The following is a 17,455-nucleotide window of genomic DNA, read 5'->3' on the forward strand; positions in this document are numbered from 1 at the left end:
GAGCCTCACCTGCTCTTGGTGGAGCTTGTCACAGGCTTCCTTACCTGGCTCCGTCCCCAGCGACCGCCTCATCCCTGTCTCTGCTGGGGACTCTCCTCCGGTGCTCTGGACCTTGGCCTTGCTGGAGTGTGCAGCCTTGCCTGCTCCTGGCAGTGGCGTCCGCCTGGTCTTGGGAGAAGGAGGGCTTTCTACCCTAGCTCCTGGTCTCGCTCAGTCCTACCCTCTACTTACCAAATAAAGCTGCAGCAAGTTGAGAAGGGGATGGTTCTAAAAATTAGAACCCATTAAGGGACAGGCACAGAACCCCCATTTGTGGCTTTTGAGAGGATCCAAGGCAAAGAATAGGCATGGCCAAAAAAAAAAAAAAAGAATAAAAAAGCAGAAATAAGCCTGAGGGTTACAGGAATCAACAGCATCTGATCCTCAGACAGAGGGAAACTGAAATCACACGTGGTCCTGAGATCTGCTGTACTTTTTCAGGTCATTTTTTTTTTTTTGCCAGACATTAAATTAGTGCAGAGACTTGGAGTACGTGCCTTCACTTAATAAGCTTGGTCTAATTTAGTATAAATTCTCTTAATAAAGTCTGTGTTGAAATTATTCTGCATCCCTGGGGTCTCTGCTGCTGAGAGAAGCAGGCACGTGCTAGCATAGTCTGCCTTCTATGCGAGTGGTGTTCCCCAAGGAGACTTCATGAAGCTCAGTCCCACGGGATGCCCCTCCCACCGTCAGGCCAAGGTCAAGTTCGGGAAGCCGCATAAAGCATCCTCACAGCACCACACTGGAGAGTCACAGTGCACATTCGCTTATTCAAAGCTCTCAAAAGCCCACCAAGAAAGCAGTCAGTTTGGCATTCCTTAACTCATTTCTCAATCTTATTTCACTATAGGACTCACTCGTTGTGAAACAGTGTTCCTGGGGCAGTGTTTGGGAAACCTCTCATTGGAGTTATGAATGCAGGCCTCCATCCCCAACTAGGGCATGAGTTTGCAGAAGGCAAAGACTATCTGCTCTCAAAGAGTCTCCTCCCCTCCTCTCCCATCCCCCCTATTCTGTGTCCCAGAGAAGGTCAATAATTAATGTTTGTTGAATTATATCCCATTTTTGAATTTGTCTGGACAAAGGCATATATGGTTCATGATCTGACACAGGGTGTCTCTTAGCATTATCTGTTTAAAGAATCCAGAAAAGATGATTCTAAGCCCTGGTGTTAATTTAACATGAGGGTATATTGGTTTAAAGACAACACAGATGAAATCAGCTTTAAGATTCACTGATTTATATGTGAAAACACAATATAACTGAATTATAATTTTAACTTTGAATTTTATTCTAAAAATTATATTCATTAGAAAATTTGAGAAGGGTCTTAGAGCAAAAACAGTATCATTTTAGTTTCTCTGAGGGATATACTAGGGAAAGAAAAAAAAAAAAAGAAAGAGGCCACTGAAGAAAGAGACAGAGCAAACTCACGTGACGTCATCCCATCTCAGAGCTCCTTGGTGCTTGCTGTCACCAGAACTAGCTGCCAGTTTTGAGTTCCTGTGCTGGGCTCTGGCTTGTCTTCTCTTTAACAACCCTGCAGAATCGGTGTGATTATCATCCCCATTTTGCAGATGGGGAAACTGAGACTCAGAGAAGATAGATGTCTTGGTAAGGGTCACCGAGACCCCTGATGTGCCCCCAGGTCTGTGCCACCCAGAGCCCTCAACCTTAATGACACTGATACACTACCTCTGCTTCTAGGGACATGTAAAGCCAGATGGCCTTTCACAGCCAATAAAGAAGACAAGAGGATTCTGGAATCTGGGGTCAAATCATTTGCCCAAATTCCCAGGGCATTTTTCTCACTGATCAGACAAAATCATGCAGAGGCCAAAGATAACCACCAGCCTGTTGAGCATCATGGTTTAACGGGAGGGCTGAGTTTGGAGTCAGAAGAGAATTCCAGACCCTTGCTGCTGCTGCTTATCTGCTCTGGGTCTTTGAAGACAGTGTCAGGGGAGAGTGTAACTCAGTGGTAGAGTGCATGCTTAGCATGCACAAGGTCCTGGGTTCAAGCCCCATTACCTCCTCTAAGTAGATAAACCTAATTACCTCCCCCCTCAAAAAAGAAAAAAAAGAATGAAGACAGTGTCTTGCCTCTGTTCTCCTGGAGAATGGAGGGGCCATCCTGGGTGACATATGAAGGCCCTTCTAGCTTGGTGAATTTCAGTCCCCAACTCCAGAGTACTGACTTTTGGGGTCATCCCATCAGTCATATGTTTTTCTCACTTAGAACATGCCATGTAAACATCTTTAGGAAAAGCTGGAGAGATAGATATGTAAAAACTGAAGGGTAGAGGTAGCCTGCTGAGAATGTGTCAGGGCCAGCCCTGGTGGCTGAGCATCCTTGTCCACCAGTCCCTGCAACCATAGCTCACCCCACTGGGGTTCGGTGGTGGCCAGTTTTAAAGGCACAGCCAGTGGGGGTCTATTACATATTTCATTCAGTCTTTGCTTTCCATGGGTGTCTCCATCACTGAAATGAAGAAATGAGAGAAAGCAAGATTTCAGACGGTCTCACCATTTGCATTGCTCAAAACTGATACCCAGCCATCCGTGAAATTGTGTTTACTGAGGGGCGTCCCCATCAACAAGCCAGGCACAGAGCAGCATCCAACTCAGGCCAGAGGGAACGTGGCCCCCACTCCTTTCCATGTGTTTCTCAGACTAAATAGCTGTGAGAATGACAGCGGGGGGCAGGGGGGGAGAGACCAGCAGCATCCCGCACACACTTTGCAAAGGGAAGAGATTTAGTACATTCACACAACACAGATCTTTTCTCAAAGGAAAGTGAACATTATTGACTTGAAAGCTATGTGTATAGTGAGTGGGCCCCACCTCTCAGTGGAAAGAAAGCTGAGGGAGGATTTATTCCCAATGCAAACTTAGGCTCAGAATAACACAGGCTACGTTAAATCACATTTGTCAAATACTATGATTTTGCAAAACAACTGTGTCCCCCAGCAATCTTGACACAAATCATTGGGAGTTCCATGTCTACACAACCCAGGATAATTGGACATTCTCCCCCAGCGCTTTGTCGGTCCCAACCTGTTCCCATCTTTATGAAGCAGCCCAATTTTGACACCCTGCAAGAACACCTCCTTGAACCCTCCCAGCCACATCTCATTGTATTGCGTGTAGGTCAAAGGCTTGGGAGCAAACAAGACCTGCATTTGAATTTGGGCTTCGCTTGTTTCTGCCTATGGGGCCTTGGGCAGGTCATCCAACTTTGAAAACATCATCTGTAAAAAAGAGTTGTACATTTAGCAGGTGAGAATCTGCATTCATAAACGTAGCTTTTAACAAGTAGTTTTTCCACATCCATCTCAGTTTCACGTCAAGCTTCTCCATCTGAGTGGAGGAGATTAACCCCAGCAAATGTGGAATTCTCCCATTTCTTTAGAGTGCCAGCTTATTTCTGGGGGATGTATATGGTGCTAGGGTTTTGAGGGGGCCTCCAGTCATCTTTCCACTGAAATGGTGCCCACCTCTTTGGTCCTCAGTCATTAATGGTCCTTCAGAGCCGTCAGTGCAGTCAGTAGTTCCTTGCCTTAGGGGAACAGAAATACCTCTGCTGCTTTTCATGCTCTGTATAGGACCATCCATGGTCCATCTGTCCAGATGTGCCAGGCTGGCATTCTGCCCAGCATCACACCCCTTCCAGGCCTCAGCCCCGATGGCAGGCTTCAGGTGCCCTCATTCTGCATCTCTATCATCTGATTCCCCAACCTTTTCCCTGTCACCCTCCCCTCCAGTCTGGGGTATCACTTCCTAAGCTAGGGAAAGCCAGGTTTTCTTCCTCGATGTTTCCCCCACATGGTGAAGATACCCACATCCTCCCCACCCTCCTAAAGGTTTAGGATTCTGGAAAGAAAACTAAGGAAGAGACTGGCTTCAAGCCCCATCTGCTCTCCCCCCATCACAACCCCCACGACAATGAGCACAAGCCAGATGTGTTTAAACGGAGGGTAAGAGGAGAAGCTAAGATCTCAAAAGTATGATCCTGCCACTTACACATTAAATTAAATAGCATATGAAAGAATTTGCCAGGTTTTAAGGATCTAGTAAATCATGGCTATTATTTTCTCCTCTTTGATCAATAGGACATATTATCTGTATCATTCGTTTCGGAAATTAATCAGGCACTGCCTTAAAATACTATTGTACTGGCAATTTACTCTTACATTTTTATTTTACTCTTCCAATGTCTATATTTTATTCTACCAACTAAATGTAAACTCCTGGAGAGCACGGTCCACATCTTAACAATCAATTGAATCAAACAGAAGGCTAGGCATACAGCAAACACTTTAAAAATGTGCACAGATCTAGCCTCGGGAATCCAAAATTGTGTTTGCAAATATTTAGAGAAGGTTCTTTGTGTTAGAAATCATGGTTGCTGTTTTTTTTTTTTACCTAAAATAATTTGTGAGCATGTGTATGTCTGAAAGTTAACAGAGGAGCCGTGTGGCATACGCAGACATCCTAGATATTAAAAGAAAGAGATTTCCATTATTTTTCTAAATCCTGCATCACAACCACTTCTAGTGCAAATATATTTCAAATCTTTGCTGGCCTCCTATTGCAAAATGCTAATTGAATTTCTTCCCTGGAGCTGTATCACGAATAGAGGGTGTCACAGATCTGGAATTCTTGAGTCAAAAATACAAAATATAGATGTTCTGCTGAGTGAAAAGAGTATGTAGGAAAACATCCCGGCATCCAGGAGAGTCATAAGGTGTGGCCTTTAAGGGTGCTGTTGAAAGGGCCTGGACCACAGAACACAGTGGCCCCTCTCAGCCAGGCTCTAGGCTGGGCTGCCAGTACCACTCAGATGCCCAGCGGGTCCTGGGCATGGATGGACGCCCTCACTCTGCAGAAGCGCACATTTCACTACTTCATACTCATGTGCCTTGGTCACTTCTCTCTAAGCCTGAGTTTGCTCCTCTGTTACTAGAGAGTAAGTACCTACCTCCTAAATGTTTGATGAAGATTCAGTAAGATGGTGTACGTTGAGGGTGTGACACAGTGCTGGGCTCATAGTTCAAGCCGAGCAAATGAGAGTTGTTGTTGGATCTCCTGCTCTAAGTCGGGCACCAGGCGTGGGAGAGATGAGCACCAGGATGCCCTGGAGGGTGGCAACTGCACCATCCAGACCCAGGCTCACACCCTTCTTCTTGCAGGTCAGCCGGAGTGTCCATTTGCTGGAGTGGGTGCATGCTAATGGCTGTGAGAGGCACCTTAACCATGGGGGCTTTAAAGGCCAAAATCCAAAGGTTCCATATTGGCCACCCAAAGCCATGGCAACCTCAGATTACCTCTCGAAGCCACATCTGTGGACTGAGCACTTCCATAGAGCCTTCTCCTTTTATTTCTTCCATGTGAAGATGCTTTGAAGGGCAAGTAACAACAGTGTGAGGCAAAACGACTTGAACAGTAAAGGTGGCTGATTGGCTCCCACAGCTGATGATGTCCCGCTGGAAAGCAGGGAGGCAGGCCACTCAGGGGTTGCTCAGCCCGCTGTGCTCCCCTGGCCCCGCCCTCCTCCAGGCATTGCCCGGTTGTCCTCGGTCTGCTTGCAGAGTGACTACACAGCCCCGAGCCTTCTACCTTCACATAATGGTCTCCAGGGAAAGAGAGCAAGAGTAGGTTCCAGAAACTTTCTACAGAGACAATAGAAGCTCTTTTCCCAGAAGCTGCATGTCAATTTCTCCACTCATTTCATCGGCCTGAATTTGGTCTCATGATTATCCCTGGACCAACCCCTGTGGCTTTTTGGATGCCAGGTGCCGGGTGACTTCATCCTGGCACGGGTTCCCAAGTCCATGGCTGCTTCAGTCACTGGAGCCCTGGAGACAGGATCACCTCACTAGCTTTGACTAAATAGAGTCCATCCCTGGAACTCAGGTCAACCCCCCAAACCTCAGGGCTGCCTTGCAAGAAGGCAGGAGTGAGGTAGATGTCAGAGACACAGTGTCCATGACTCTGCTGGATCATCTCCTTCAATTCAGCCAACAGTTATGAAGTGTCTGCTGTGTGCCAGGCAGGGTGGAGGATGTCCCATGACACAGGAGCAGGGGCCGGCACTGTTGAGAGGGATAAATGAGCCAGCTTATGCAAGATGCCCGGGGCAGCCCTCAGCCCCTAATACCTGCTCAGTATTGTCTTCACTAAAATGAATCATGCATGTGTGCTCCCTGCCATCCAGCAGACAGATTTCAACAAATAAATTCCATCAGCCTGCAAAGAGAGGCAAGCTAAACCTGTAGGTGTCTGTCGTAAAGGAGAGAGAACACGTAAGGAGTATGCAGAAGCCCAGCTAGAAAGTTCACAGACTAGAGGCTCTTCACCTTGACTTCATGTTTGATTCACCCAAAGGGGCTTTCAAAACTCCTGAGACCAGTTAGGTCACAATCTCTCAGGGTGGGACCCAGCCAGCGCCAGGATCAGTTTATTTTTTAAAGACTCCCCCAGTGATTAAAATATGCAGCCAAGGTTGAGTATCACCCATTCTAGGCTACTGAAGACAGAAAACACATACATGTAAGCCGTCACCCAACAATGCCAAGTTGTGAGGGGCACTTTAAAAAAAAATCTTCTTTCCAAGGCTCAGGGCAAGAAGAAGGAACAGTGGGCAGGGTGCTTAAGGGCCCTTGAAGGACCAGTGGGATCTGCTTGATCTGGTATCTCAGTGTGAGGAGGAATGGGTGTGAGCAAAGGTGTGTGTGCAAACATAGAGGGTGTATCAGTTCTGGACCCAATCAGGAGAGAGAAACAACAGTAATTTCAACAAGGAAATATAAAACAATACTATCACAGGGGATTGGGATAATAAAGGATTAGTGACTAAATCAGGGGAACTCAGAAGACTATAGGAATGCAGAGTCAGGAACATCTTCTCCCCCAAAGCTGAGACAGAGCACCCCATGGAGAGCCCTCTGCCCCCCAGGCTGGGGTCCAGACTTGGTCGACACAGTGTGGCTCACTGAAGAGCAGAGAAGTCATGGTTGTTGTTACTTTGGCAGAACCTTCCAGAAAACTGCCCTCCAGGATGCCGGGGAAAGTGGTTCACGGGGTGGGGTTCTCATGCAGCACACTGCAGGGGTAGGTGCCGGCTATGCCCGTGGGAGCTGGCCACTGGGGAAGCTGCTGAGAGCCAGGAGAGCAAGGAGGCAAGACCCAGGAGTGTACCCTACAAGCAAGCAGAGGATCAGAGAGGCTCCAAAACCCCTCCAGGGGATTAGCAAAGCTAGAGTTCCACCCAGGTCCATCTTTCCTGTATACTCGGCCACCTCTCTGTACAAACAGAAGTGCAAGATCAAGGCTAGGATTGTCAATGTAAGCTGCCCAGGGATGGAAGGGGTCTGTGCTCATAAAGTCAGGGGGGAAGGCCTCCTGGTGGAGGTGAGGCATCCAGTGGACCTTGGGGGAGCTTTTATTTTAAGGAAATGAGGGAGAAAATGAGAGGAGGTGGCTTTCAGTCTGGCTTTGCCACAGGAGTCACGTCGAACAATTTCACAAGCGGAAAAGCCAAGTCGGGCTCAGACAGACTCAGCTCAGCCAGCAGAGCGAATAGTTGAAAACTGCTGATGAGAAGGCGATAAGAAGAAAGTCCAAGATAGAACAGAACCGAGGACGCCCTTGCATGACAAAGAACCTGAATTTGAGTGGATGTGAAATCAACTCACCATGAGAGAGACAGAGCCCACGGCCATGGCGTTTCCAGGTCCCCTCAACTGCATGCCAGCCCCTCACAGGAATACAAGAGAGCAAATGCCAGCTCTGCAGCCAGACAGGCCTGGACTAGAGCCCCAGCTCTGCTTTTAGCTGTGTGTCCTGAGGCAAGTCCCTCAACCTTTCTGAGTCCCAGGGTTCCTCATCATCTGTCCCTTGGAAACAATGGCCCCTTCTTTGCAGGCTCGCTCAGATGAAGTCCCCAGCAGTCAGCATGGCACACAGCACAGCTTTCAGCACTGGTAGCATCTTTCTCTCTTCTGCTTTTACCCTGTAGGCCCTTCCTGTCTTCTAAGATAGTTTGTGCCTCTGAAAGTAAATGTTTTAAAATTCAAGAAGCCCAGATTCCTAAATGGGTGCAGCTGGGGAGTGCCAAGGTCTTGGCGGCAAATAACATCCTCTTGAGATTCTGGCCCCACAGCTCTGCAAGGAGAAGCTCGGGTCTAGGGGACGTAGCCACTGTGTTCTTGTCTCCCAACCAGATGGCACCTGGAAGCGGTGTTTCCCACCCAGTCTCCGCAGAGCAAACAACCGTGTGTCTCTGTCTTGTAGGAGGAGAAGTCACCAAACCGCGCTTTGCTCAATTCTTCCACGGCAGCCTGGCCAGCCTCACCATCCGCCCGGGGAAAATGGACAGTCAGAAGGTGATTTCCTGCCTGCAGGCCTGCAAGGAGGGGCTGGATATCAACTCCCTGGAGAGCCTGGGCCAAGGAATAAAGGTAAGGAAGGAGCCGGCATGGCCCCCAGTAAGATGTTGGGTCATGAGGCAGAGGCTGCCAGCACCCAGCCACCTTCCTGGCAGTGGAGTCATTTCCCGCCACGTCGCACAAGGCTGTTACCACCACACAGGTGCTGCTACAGCAGGGAGATTCATGACTGTGACTCCACGACGGACTTGTGCGTCTCCTGAAATTCCCAGATGAAGCCCTTGTGTATAGTGAATTCAGTGCACAAAAGCAGGCACGTGCTCAGTGTCTACCTGGAGGGAGCTGTTATATTTCATTTCTTTTCCTGGGTTGGGAGGGTGATCTGTTGTCTACTGGCCTAAAGGAACTGAAGTAGCACCCAAGAACACATTTCACAAATACAAAAAAGTAGAATTAAAAGTTTGTACCGTGGAAAATGCTAATTAGAAAAGACCAACCCAGGGTGGGGTGGAATTAGAAAGCAGATGCGGAGGTCCCTGGGTCTGACGTGGTGATGCTGAGGCACAGACTGGGCTCCAGGCAAGTGTCTGCAGTCAAAGGGACTATAAGTGGATTTATTATTTTTATCATCCATGCAAAATAAAAATATTCCAGTCATCCAAGGGAATCCAAGCTACATTTTGAGAAAAGCTCCTCTGGAGGGGGCAGGATGTGGCTGACGGCCTCATCAAGCACCTCCCTGACCAGCAGGGATGGCTCTGGCCTCACCTGGACCAAGGCCTCAGGGTCCTGAGCAAAGAGCAAGGTAAACATCACTGCAGCCTCCACTCAATCATCGTGGACCCCACTGAGAGCAGGCAGCCCCTCGGCCTCCTCTCTGGAAGTCAGGGCGGCCCACCCTCTGCCTCCAGGAACACAGGACAGACTCGTGAGGGCCCAGTGGCTGTGAAGTTTTCCCAAGGAGGGAATGACTAGAGCAGAGGTTTCCCACCGCCTCCCGTCCACACTCAGTGTTGCCCATGGAGCTCCCCCCCGCATCCCTGCCCCAGCCCCAGCCCCAGCCCCAGGATGGGGAGTCACCCCTCCAACAGAGAGCCCTCTTGTTTATGCTGTCAGAAGCTTGTGGGGCTCTGACCTTGAGTAGCTTTGGAGGGGTCAGGGATCTGGACACATCGTGCTTTTCTGTAAGTCACAATCACCTCCACAAACTTTCCGTGGACAGCCATGTAATTCAGTTCTGGGCTGAGTAGAGGGGCACAGAATGAATATTCCAGGCTTATTGTCTTTGGGGAACTCAGTGGCCCAAGCAGACGCCCGTAATCCAGGGCAGTAACTGCTACAATGATTACAGCATGAACATTTACTGAGGGTCTCCCATGTGCCAGGCACTGTTCTTAAAGTGTTCTAAGAGTTTAACTCATTTAAGCCCCAAAACAACCCCATGATAAAAGGACCATGAATATTCCCATTTTGCACATGAGGCATTGAAGCCTGGAAAAGAAAGGAAACTTGCCAAGGATCCCAAAGATGGTAATGAAAGGAGCCAGAATGTGAACCCAGTCAGTTCAGAGCTTCAGAACCTGGGGAACTGTAGTTCAGGGAAGTCTCTTTGGAGGAGGCAGAGTCTGAGCAGAATGTTTCAGGGTAAGAACCAACCAGCAAAAAGACAGGCAGTGGAGGGGGTCAGGGCAAGGCAGTCACTCTAGGCAGAAGGCCAGTGTGACAAGTGCCCAAATTGCAGAAGGAAAAGTAGAAAGTGTGACCAGAGAGGCAGCAGGCAGAAGCCATGTCCAGGGCCTTGTTAATGTCTAGGTGTTTACTGTTTTGTTTTGTTTTGTTTTGTTTTCTGTTGGCAACAAGCAGCATTAAAGGGCTCCATTGCAAGGGAGCATGATCTGGACAGCTGTGGGGTTCCGAATGGAGCCTGGGTCAGATGGGGAAGAGGAGAGGAGTACAAAGTCAGGGAAAAGCAAGAATGGCTTTCCAGAGCCTTGTTTAACATGCGTGAAACACACACACATGCGCACACATACACACACATACATACACACAGGTACTCTCAATAGCTAACCACCTGTCACTGAAGGAAACTCACAACACTGCCTCTATTGGAAAGGCGGGCTTTCCACCAGTCTTTTTCATGGCAGCTGGCCCACGGAAGCCCCTCTTGGCACATTTTATACAGATACCGTCACGAGCAGAGCCTGAGGTTTGGTCCTTGACCTACTGTTTGTATTGTTTCCTTAGTGTTTTGCCACGCCAGCGATGCAGAAATCTGTCCTTCTAACCCTCCCCTCTCTGATTCTGGATTTGCCCCCTGTCTCTAAATGGATCTCCTCTGCCCTGGACCATCCCACGGGGCCACAGCTTCAGGATTCCAAGCCCTATAGAACAAATAAACCAAAGATGCTGAACTGAAAAGCCACACGTTCTTAGAATTATAAATTAAGAACCACAGCAATTCCTACATAGCAGTCCTAGCCTGTGAAAGAGGAAGTGCGAAATCAAGTGGCCCCGAAAGCGGTGGGGGTGGAGGAAGCTAATCTGACTTTTTAGGATACCACCTGCTCATAACCAGGCTCTGCAAATGATCCTTTTCCATCCTGAGGGCGCGGCTGGCAAGAACCAGACCTCAGAGTGAGAAGTTAATGATAAGACACACAATTTGCGGTGCACCCACTGGGGGCTATTTTAAGTTCATTATCCCCACTCCTCACAACAAATTAAATATCATGACCCCATTTCAGAAATAAGGAGATCGGGGCTCAGGGACTTGTCCAAAATAAGTCTATGCTCTTTCCTCTGCGCTAGCAACTCAGATGAGAAGGCATTCTTGAAAACTGTTAAAACCACTTCCTTCCCCGCCTCCCTCCTCTAGCCCTCATTTCGTTTTTGAATGATGACTAGCAGTTTCTGCGCTGGCTCCTGGCCTTCTCCATCCTCTCTGGCTGGTGCAGAGAACTGAGGGCCTCTCATGACTGCGGAAGCGTTGCACCCCCTCACAGGGCCCCACACGAGGTCCTCTTCTCCCTTGTTTCCGCCTGGGTCCTGCGTATTTCCAGATACTTCTCCAGCACGTCTGGAGTCATTAAATGGTCCAGGTGGTTAGGGTTATGTATCCACACCAGACGCGGTGGAACAGCCACCTTCTTGAGGAATGCCCACTTCTGATTTTTATAGGACGATCCCCGCCAACTCCACGGTGTGGAAAGGGTGGGAAAGAGCAAGACACTTGGAACAAAACACTCCTAGGTTCAAAGCACAGTACAGATGTGTATGAGTTGGGTGACTTTGGGCAACATACTTTAATCTTTTAAGCCCCAATTCCCTCATGTGTAAAAAGGACTTAATATTACTTTGTAGTTATGTAAGAATTGAATTATATATTTTTATACATCCTCATATATATTTATATATCGGATATAGCAAAGATATGCATTCACATAGACAGATGTGCAGATAAAGATATAGATGATATATATGCATACAGATGGATGTAGGTACAGATCTCCCCTAGAAAACAGGCTCTCAACAAATCACAGTTCCCTTCTCCTGTTGGGCTGACCTTGCACTTGACATTGCTGCTGCCACTTCTTTTTTGAAAAGTAAGCCTGGGTGACAGTTGTGACAGAAGAGCCTCTATTGTGGCAAATCTTCATCTGGCCCAGCCCAGAGGGGCTAGCAGGTGTCCAAAGGAAGGGCAAGGGGCCTGGGGTGACATAGCCAGCTGGTCCTCGAAGAACAGGCCAGGGCCTTGGGCAGGTGCTTCACCGATGTCTCAGCCTGGTAGGTGGCTGGTGACATTGGCCGACCCTCCAACAGTGCTGACCATTCTGCAAAGGCCATCTGTCTAACTGCTTCTTGGCTCAGAGAAAGGAACCACTGTGGTGGCTTCCCAGAGAGAATAAATACTGTCACCCTTTGCCAGGTCCCCAGGAAGCCATCTCCTGCCCCTGTGGTCATGCCAGTACCACCCTGTATCCTGCAATACCAGAGACCAACCCTCAGTCGATGCCACACACACACACATAAAAACAACCATACAAACAAAACCTACTTTAGTGAAGGATTTTATTGATCCTGCAGGTACTATATTGATGGCTAAGCCAGTGCTCACCTCAAGTGCTGTGGCCATTTGGGGATGCTCTGGCAAGCAGACTAGGGTATTCACTACAGATCCGACACATTCTGTAACCCATCCTCTCCTTAGGGGCTGCAGTGGGCATGCCAATGCTTGCTGCCAATCAGTCCCTCTGGGAGAACCGCTTGGTTTTTCTGTTCAGCCCTCATGCAGAGCTCAGAGATCGGCCTCCTCGGCAGGGGGCACCATCTTACCTCATGCTTGTCATGTGCTGGACCCTGTGGTAATGCCGTCCTCAAGCTCCTCACAATCTACTGGGGGAGGGGGCAGACAGATACGCTTATCTAGTGAGTCAGCTACAGCAGGAGAGAAGCTAAGCCAACCAGAGGCATCACCTGTGCATGTGCCCAGAGGCTCCTGAATCCAGCGTGGGGGACAGTGCTTGTGACCATACGTCACAGCTCAGAGAGACCCTGCTTGGGCTTTGAGGACAGGAGGGAACTGAATTGCAGGGGAAGAAGAACAGCCAAGGCAGTGTTCCCAGCATACGCAAAGACTTGGCGCAGAAGTAATTACATTATTAAGAGTGATAATAAAAGCGATTATAGATTGAACACCTTTTTAAGTGCTAGAGACTTTATATACATTATCTCATTTAAGCTCCAGACAGGTAGATATTAATATCTCCATTATTTTAAATGAGGAAATGAAGTCCAGAAAGGGAAAGGAAATAGTCCAAAGCCATACTCTGTAGCTTGTGCTGGGACTGGGTTATGGCAGTCCACACAGCCTTTCAGAGATGCTACATAGACTTGGGGAAGTGAGACTCATGCCCAGGAAGGAAAGGTTGAATTCTTCCAGTGGTCCAAGCGATTGCAATAGCAAATGACCCCAAAATGTCTATTGCTTAATGCTTACAAGTTTATTTGTCTCTCACACTAAGCTGGGGAAGTGAGGAATGCCACAGACCACTAGGGCAAAGAAAGAAAAAGGGCAGTGTGTCCAGCAGGGCCCTTCACTGCTTCAGCCTAGAGCACCAGTATCACTTCCTCTCATATCCCATTGGCTGGATGCAGCCACATGACCCGCCCACAGGTAGATCAAGGCAGCTGGGAAATGGGGTGGACACTTAGCACACATATATAGTTGAACCATGTGGATACGTTATCACCAGGAAACCCAGGAAGGACAGGAGAACAGGGTTTGGTGAGCACTGATAATGACTCGCCCCAAAGCTTGACTGAAAAGACGTGACTGAAAGAAAGAGTCCTTTGGGGGAATAACAGGAGATGATACTGAGTAAAATGTGGGCTGGGGGACCACTCAGTCATTCATCAAACAGGATGAAGTTCTGGGATTCAGGGATAAGAGTTCGAGCCCCTGTCCTCAAGGAGCTCATGGTCACTGCACTGTAATTATTATACTACCATTGCTTAAGCACTGTAGGAGCTCAGTGGGGACCTAAGTGAGGGAAACTGGGGAGGCTTGGAAGAGGTAACAGTGAAATGCTCACATGATAGTTGAGAGAGTCAAAGATTGAGCTAAAAGTTGACTAAGGGCCACAATACAAGGGATTATTATGTGGGACAATGGCACCACAGTGCTCGTGAGACACCCACCTCCTGATAGGGTCCAGACACAGAACAAGGAACTCTTATAAAGACATCTGAGTCATAGTAGAGAAAAGCCAATATAGATAGATTTTTCCTTAAACCCTTGAAAGCATACTCAACCTACTTCATGGAAAGAGAAATGCAAAATAAAACCACATTAAGATAGTATTTATCACCTATCAGATTGACAAAAATCTCAAAGTTTGATAGCATGCTCTGTTGTTGAGGTCTTGAGAAAAGAAGCTTTATCATACACTGTGAGAGGGAGTATATATTGATGTAATCCCTAGCAATGAGAAATTTGGCAACATTTGTCAAAATGTAAAGGGCATACACTCTTTGACCTAACAATTTCACTTGTAGGGCTTTATTCTGCAGATATATTTACACATTTATGAAATGTTAATGAAATATTATATGTACAGGTTATTCATTGAAGCATTATTAGTAGAAGACTGGAAACAACCCAAGCCTTCATATTAGGAGACTGGTTAAATAATTGATTTAATGTTAAATTGTATCATACAACTTAAAAAAAAAAAGAAAAGATCTCCAAGACACAAGCTAAATGGAAAAAAGCAAAGTACAGTATAGTATGTAATAAGCTATCTTTGCTGTAAGAAAGGAGAAACATGGGAATCTATATTCATTGATTAGATATTCATAAAATGCTTAAGTAGCAACTGTCAGGATAGGTGAGGTTATGCTGCAGTAACAAATGACTTTAAAATTTCTGTGGATTATACAGCAATTTCTTTTTATTGCTCACACTTCAAGTCATTAAAGATTGGCTGCAGCTCTTTTTCTCATTATGTGTTTTTTTAATTCTTATTTTTTATTGAAGTGTAGTCAGTTTACACTGTTAGTTTCAGGAGTACAGCAAAGCAATTCAGTTATACATATAGATACATACATATATGTATTTTCAGTTTCTTTGCCATTACGGCTCATTATAATAAACTGAATGTAGTTCCTTGTGCTATATAGTAGGTCCTTGTTGTTTATCTGCTTAATATATAGTAATGTGTATCTGTTAATCTCAAACTCTTAATCTATCCCTCCCCCTCCCCCTTTCCCCCTAGTAACCATAGTTTGGTGGCAGCTCTTACCAAGAACCCCCTCACTGTGAGACCTAGGCTTTGCACATTTCATGAGAGGGAAAGTGACATGACAAATTATGAACTGACTGTTAAATCTTCCACATGGTTATGAACCAAACAATAATTCTGTCCACATTTTGTTGGCAAGTCACGACCACTATTGAGTGCAACAGGGCAAAAATGTATACCCTGCAGGGAAAGGTACAGAAGCCACGTGATCGAGCCTGTTGACAAGAGTGCAGACATGTGTAAGCCTCTCACTGGGCAGGGGTAGGAAGGGAGAAACTAATTATGAACAATAATGTAATTTGTCACTAGAAATTAATGGAACAGTGATAACCTGTGGAATGGGGTTGGGGAAATTAGTTCAACAGGAGAGAAGAATGAATGGGGTGAACACTAGCACACATATATAGCTGAACCATGTAGATATTGTTATTCATTAAAAAAATAAATAATTATTGGCAAGTAGCTACATAAAAATATATCCGTGTCTCTCTTTCCCATGACATGAGTATTGGATGCATAACCTGAATCCACACATAAGTTCCTGACATTTTATTGATAGCAGTTCCTAATAATTCTTAGAAGAGTGTCAAGGTCAGTAACTTAGAGCAGTGCAAACGCGGTTCTCCATGCGCCATTCAAAGAGTAACTACTGGGAACATCATGGGAGAGAAGTCTGTATCTAGTTTATCTGGTTTGGGGACCCAGGTGACTCAGTGGGGAGCATCGTAGTACCCGGGCCTTCACCAAGCATGGGGTACCAGGGACTCAGGATGCGGTGCATAGATAACAAACCTAAGACAGCCGGCAGGTGTAAAAACAGCAAGTGAGGAAAACCCATGCGAAACCAGAGTTGATTCTCGGCAAGACCGAGAATCAGACCTAAGAGAAGGAAAGCCATTAACTGAAAAATGAGCTTTAAGGTTGGATGTTAAAAAAATGGGTCAGGAGTCAGGAAGTGGAGTGCACGGTGAATGAAGGAGCAGTTCAAGACCAAAGACAAGACAGCAAAAGGAACCAAAGCCCTAAGTTTCCAGGGTGTCAGCCGAGGGGGTGGGCAGTCCAAGGGCTGAAAGCTTCTGGGCAGGACCCCACAGTAGCCCAGAGGATGCGATTTCAGAATTCCATCCTGTGGCTCAGGTTGGTATTACCAGGAGTTTATAATCCCTGGGGAATCTTACAGAGGAGGGTCCCAAAGCCCACCAGTCACCCCCTCAAGCAGGGATTGTTTGAGGGGTTGAAACAGTCATCTGGGCACACAGATGCTGCACTTGCAGGTGCCTTGGAGATACCTGCGCTGGCCTTGGTGGCCTTTTCATGGAGATGGAGGGACTCCATGGGACTGCTTATGTCACTGATCATTTGCTCCTGTGATACCCCTTTCTGTCTTCCAGTATCATTTCAACCCCTCGCAGTCCGTCCTGGTGATGGAAGGTGACGACATTGGGAACATCAACCATGCCCTCCAGAAGGTCTCCTACATCAACTCCAGGCAGTTCCCAACCGCAGGTGTGCGGCGCTTGAAAGTCTCTTCCAAAGTCCAGTGAGTAGATGCTGATCACCCTGGGTCCCAGCCAAGGCATTGGGGATGATCCCTGGGGAATGTTCTCTTGCAAAACAGGATTCACCTCTCTTCAACTGTTGGCAGCTTCTCCATTGTCCCTGTGAGGACTTCCCAATGGATTTGTGGTCTACTTTTGTTTTCTTCTATTTTTTCCCACATGAAATATAGCTGACATATGATATCATGTTAGTTTCAGGTGTACTTCGTAGTGATGTGACATTTGCATACATTATGAAATGATCACCATGGTAAGTCTGGTAACCATCTGTCCCCATACAGTCACTACATTATTGACCATATTCCTTATGCTGTATACTACATCCCTGTGGAGTTTTTATTTTATAACTGGAGGTCTGTACTGCTTAATCTCCTTCACCTATTTCACCCACCCCCATCCCCCTCCCTTCTGGCAATCACCTATTTGCTCTGTGTATCTATGAGTCTGTTTTTGTTTCATTTTTTAGATTCCACATATAAGTGAAATCAGTCTTTTTCTGACATGTTTCACTTAGCATAACACCCTCTAGATCTATCCATTTTGTTGCAAATTGCCAGATTTCTTTTTTTTTCTTATGACTGAGTAATATTCTATTGTGTGTGTGTGTATACACACACACACACACACACACACACCCCACAATCATCCATCTATCCTTGGACAG

At 47.0% G+C, this 17,455-nt stretch overlaps 1 protein-coding gene across 4 annotated transcripts in view; it reads left to right on the forward strand.

The window, feature by feature from the left end:
* Nucleotides 1–17,455, forward strand: part of CLSTN2 (calsyntenin 2) — a 593,109-nt gene that overhangs the window by 559,873 nt on the left and 15,781 nt on the right. For all 4 annotated transcript variants that reach the window (XR_012071294.1, XM_031677155.2, XM_072958352.1 and 1 more), the window contains exons 10-11: nucleotides 8,335–8,501; nucleotides 16,624–16,772. Coding sequence is in view for 3 of the 4 variants with exons in the window: in XM_031677155.2 (XP_031533015.2) it covers nucleotides 8,335–8,501; nucleotides 16,624–16,772 (316 nt within the window). In the remaining variant the exon portion in view is untranslated. The remainder of the gene's footprint in view (nucleotides 1–8,334; nucleotides 8,502–16,623; nucleotides 16,773–17,455) is intronic.

The sequence above is a fragment of the Vicugna pacos genome, chromosome 1 (genome assembly GCF_048564905.1).
Source record: "Vicugna pacos chromosome 1, VicPac4, whole genome shotgun sequence".
NCBI classification, from domain to species: domain Eukaryota; kingdom Metazoa; phylum Chordata; class Mammalia; order Artiodactyla; family Camelidae; genus Vicugna; species Vicugna pacos.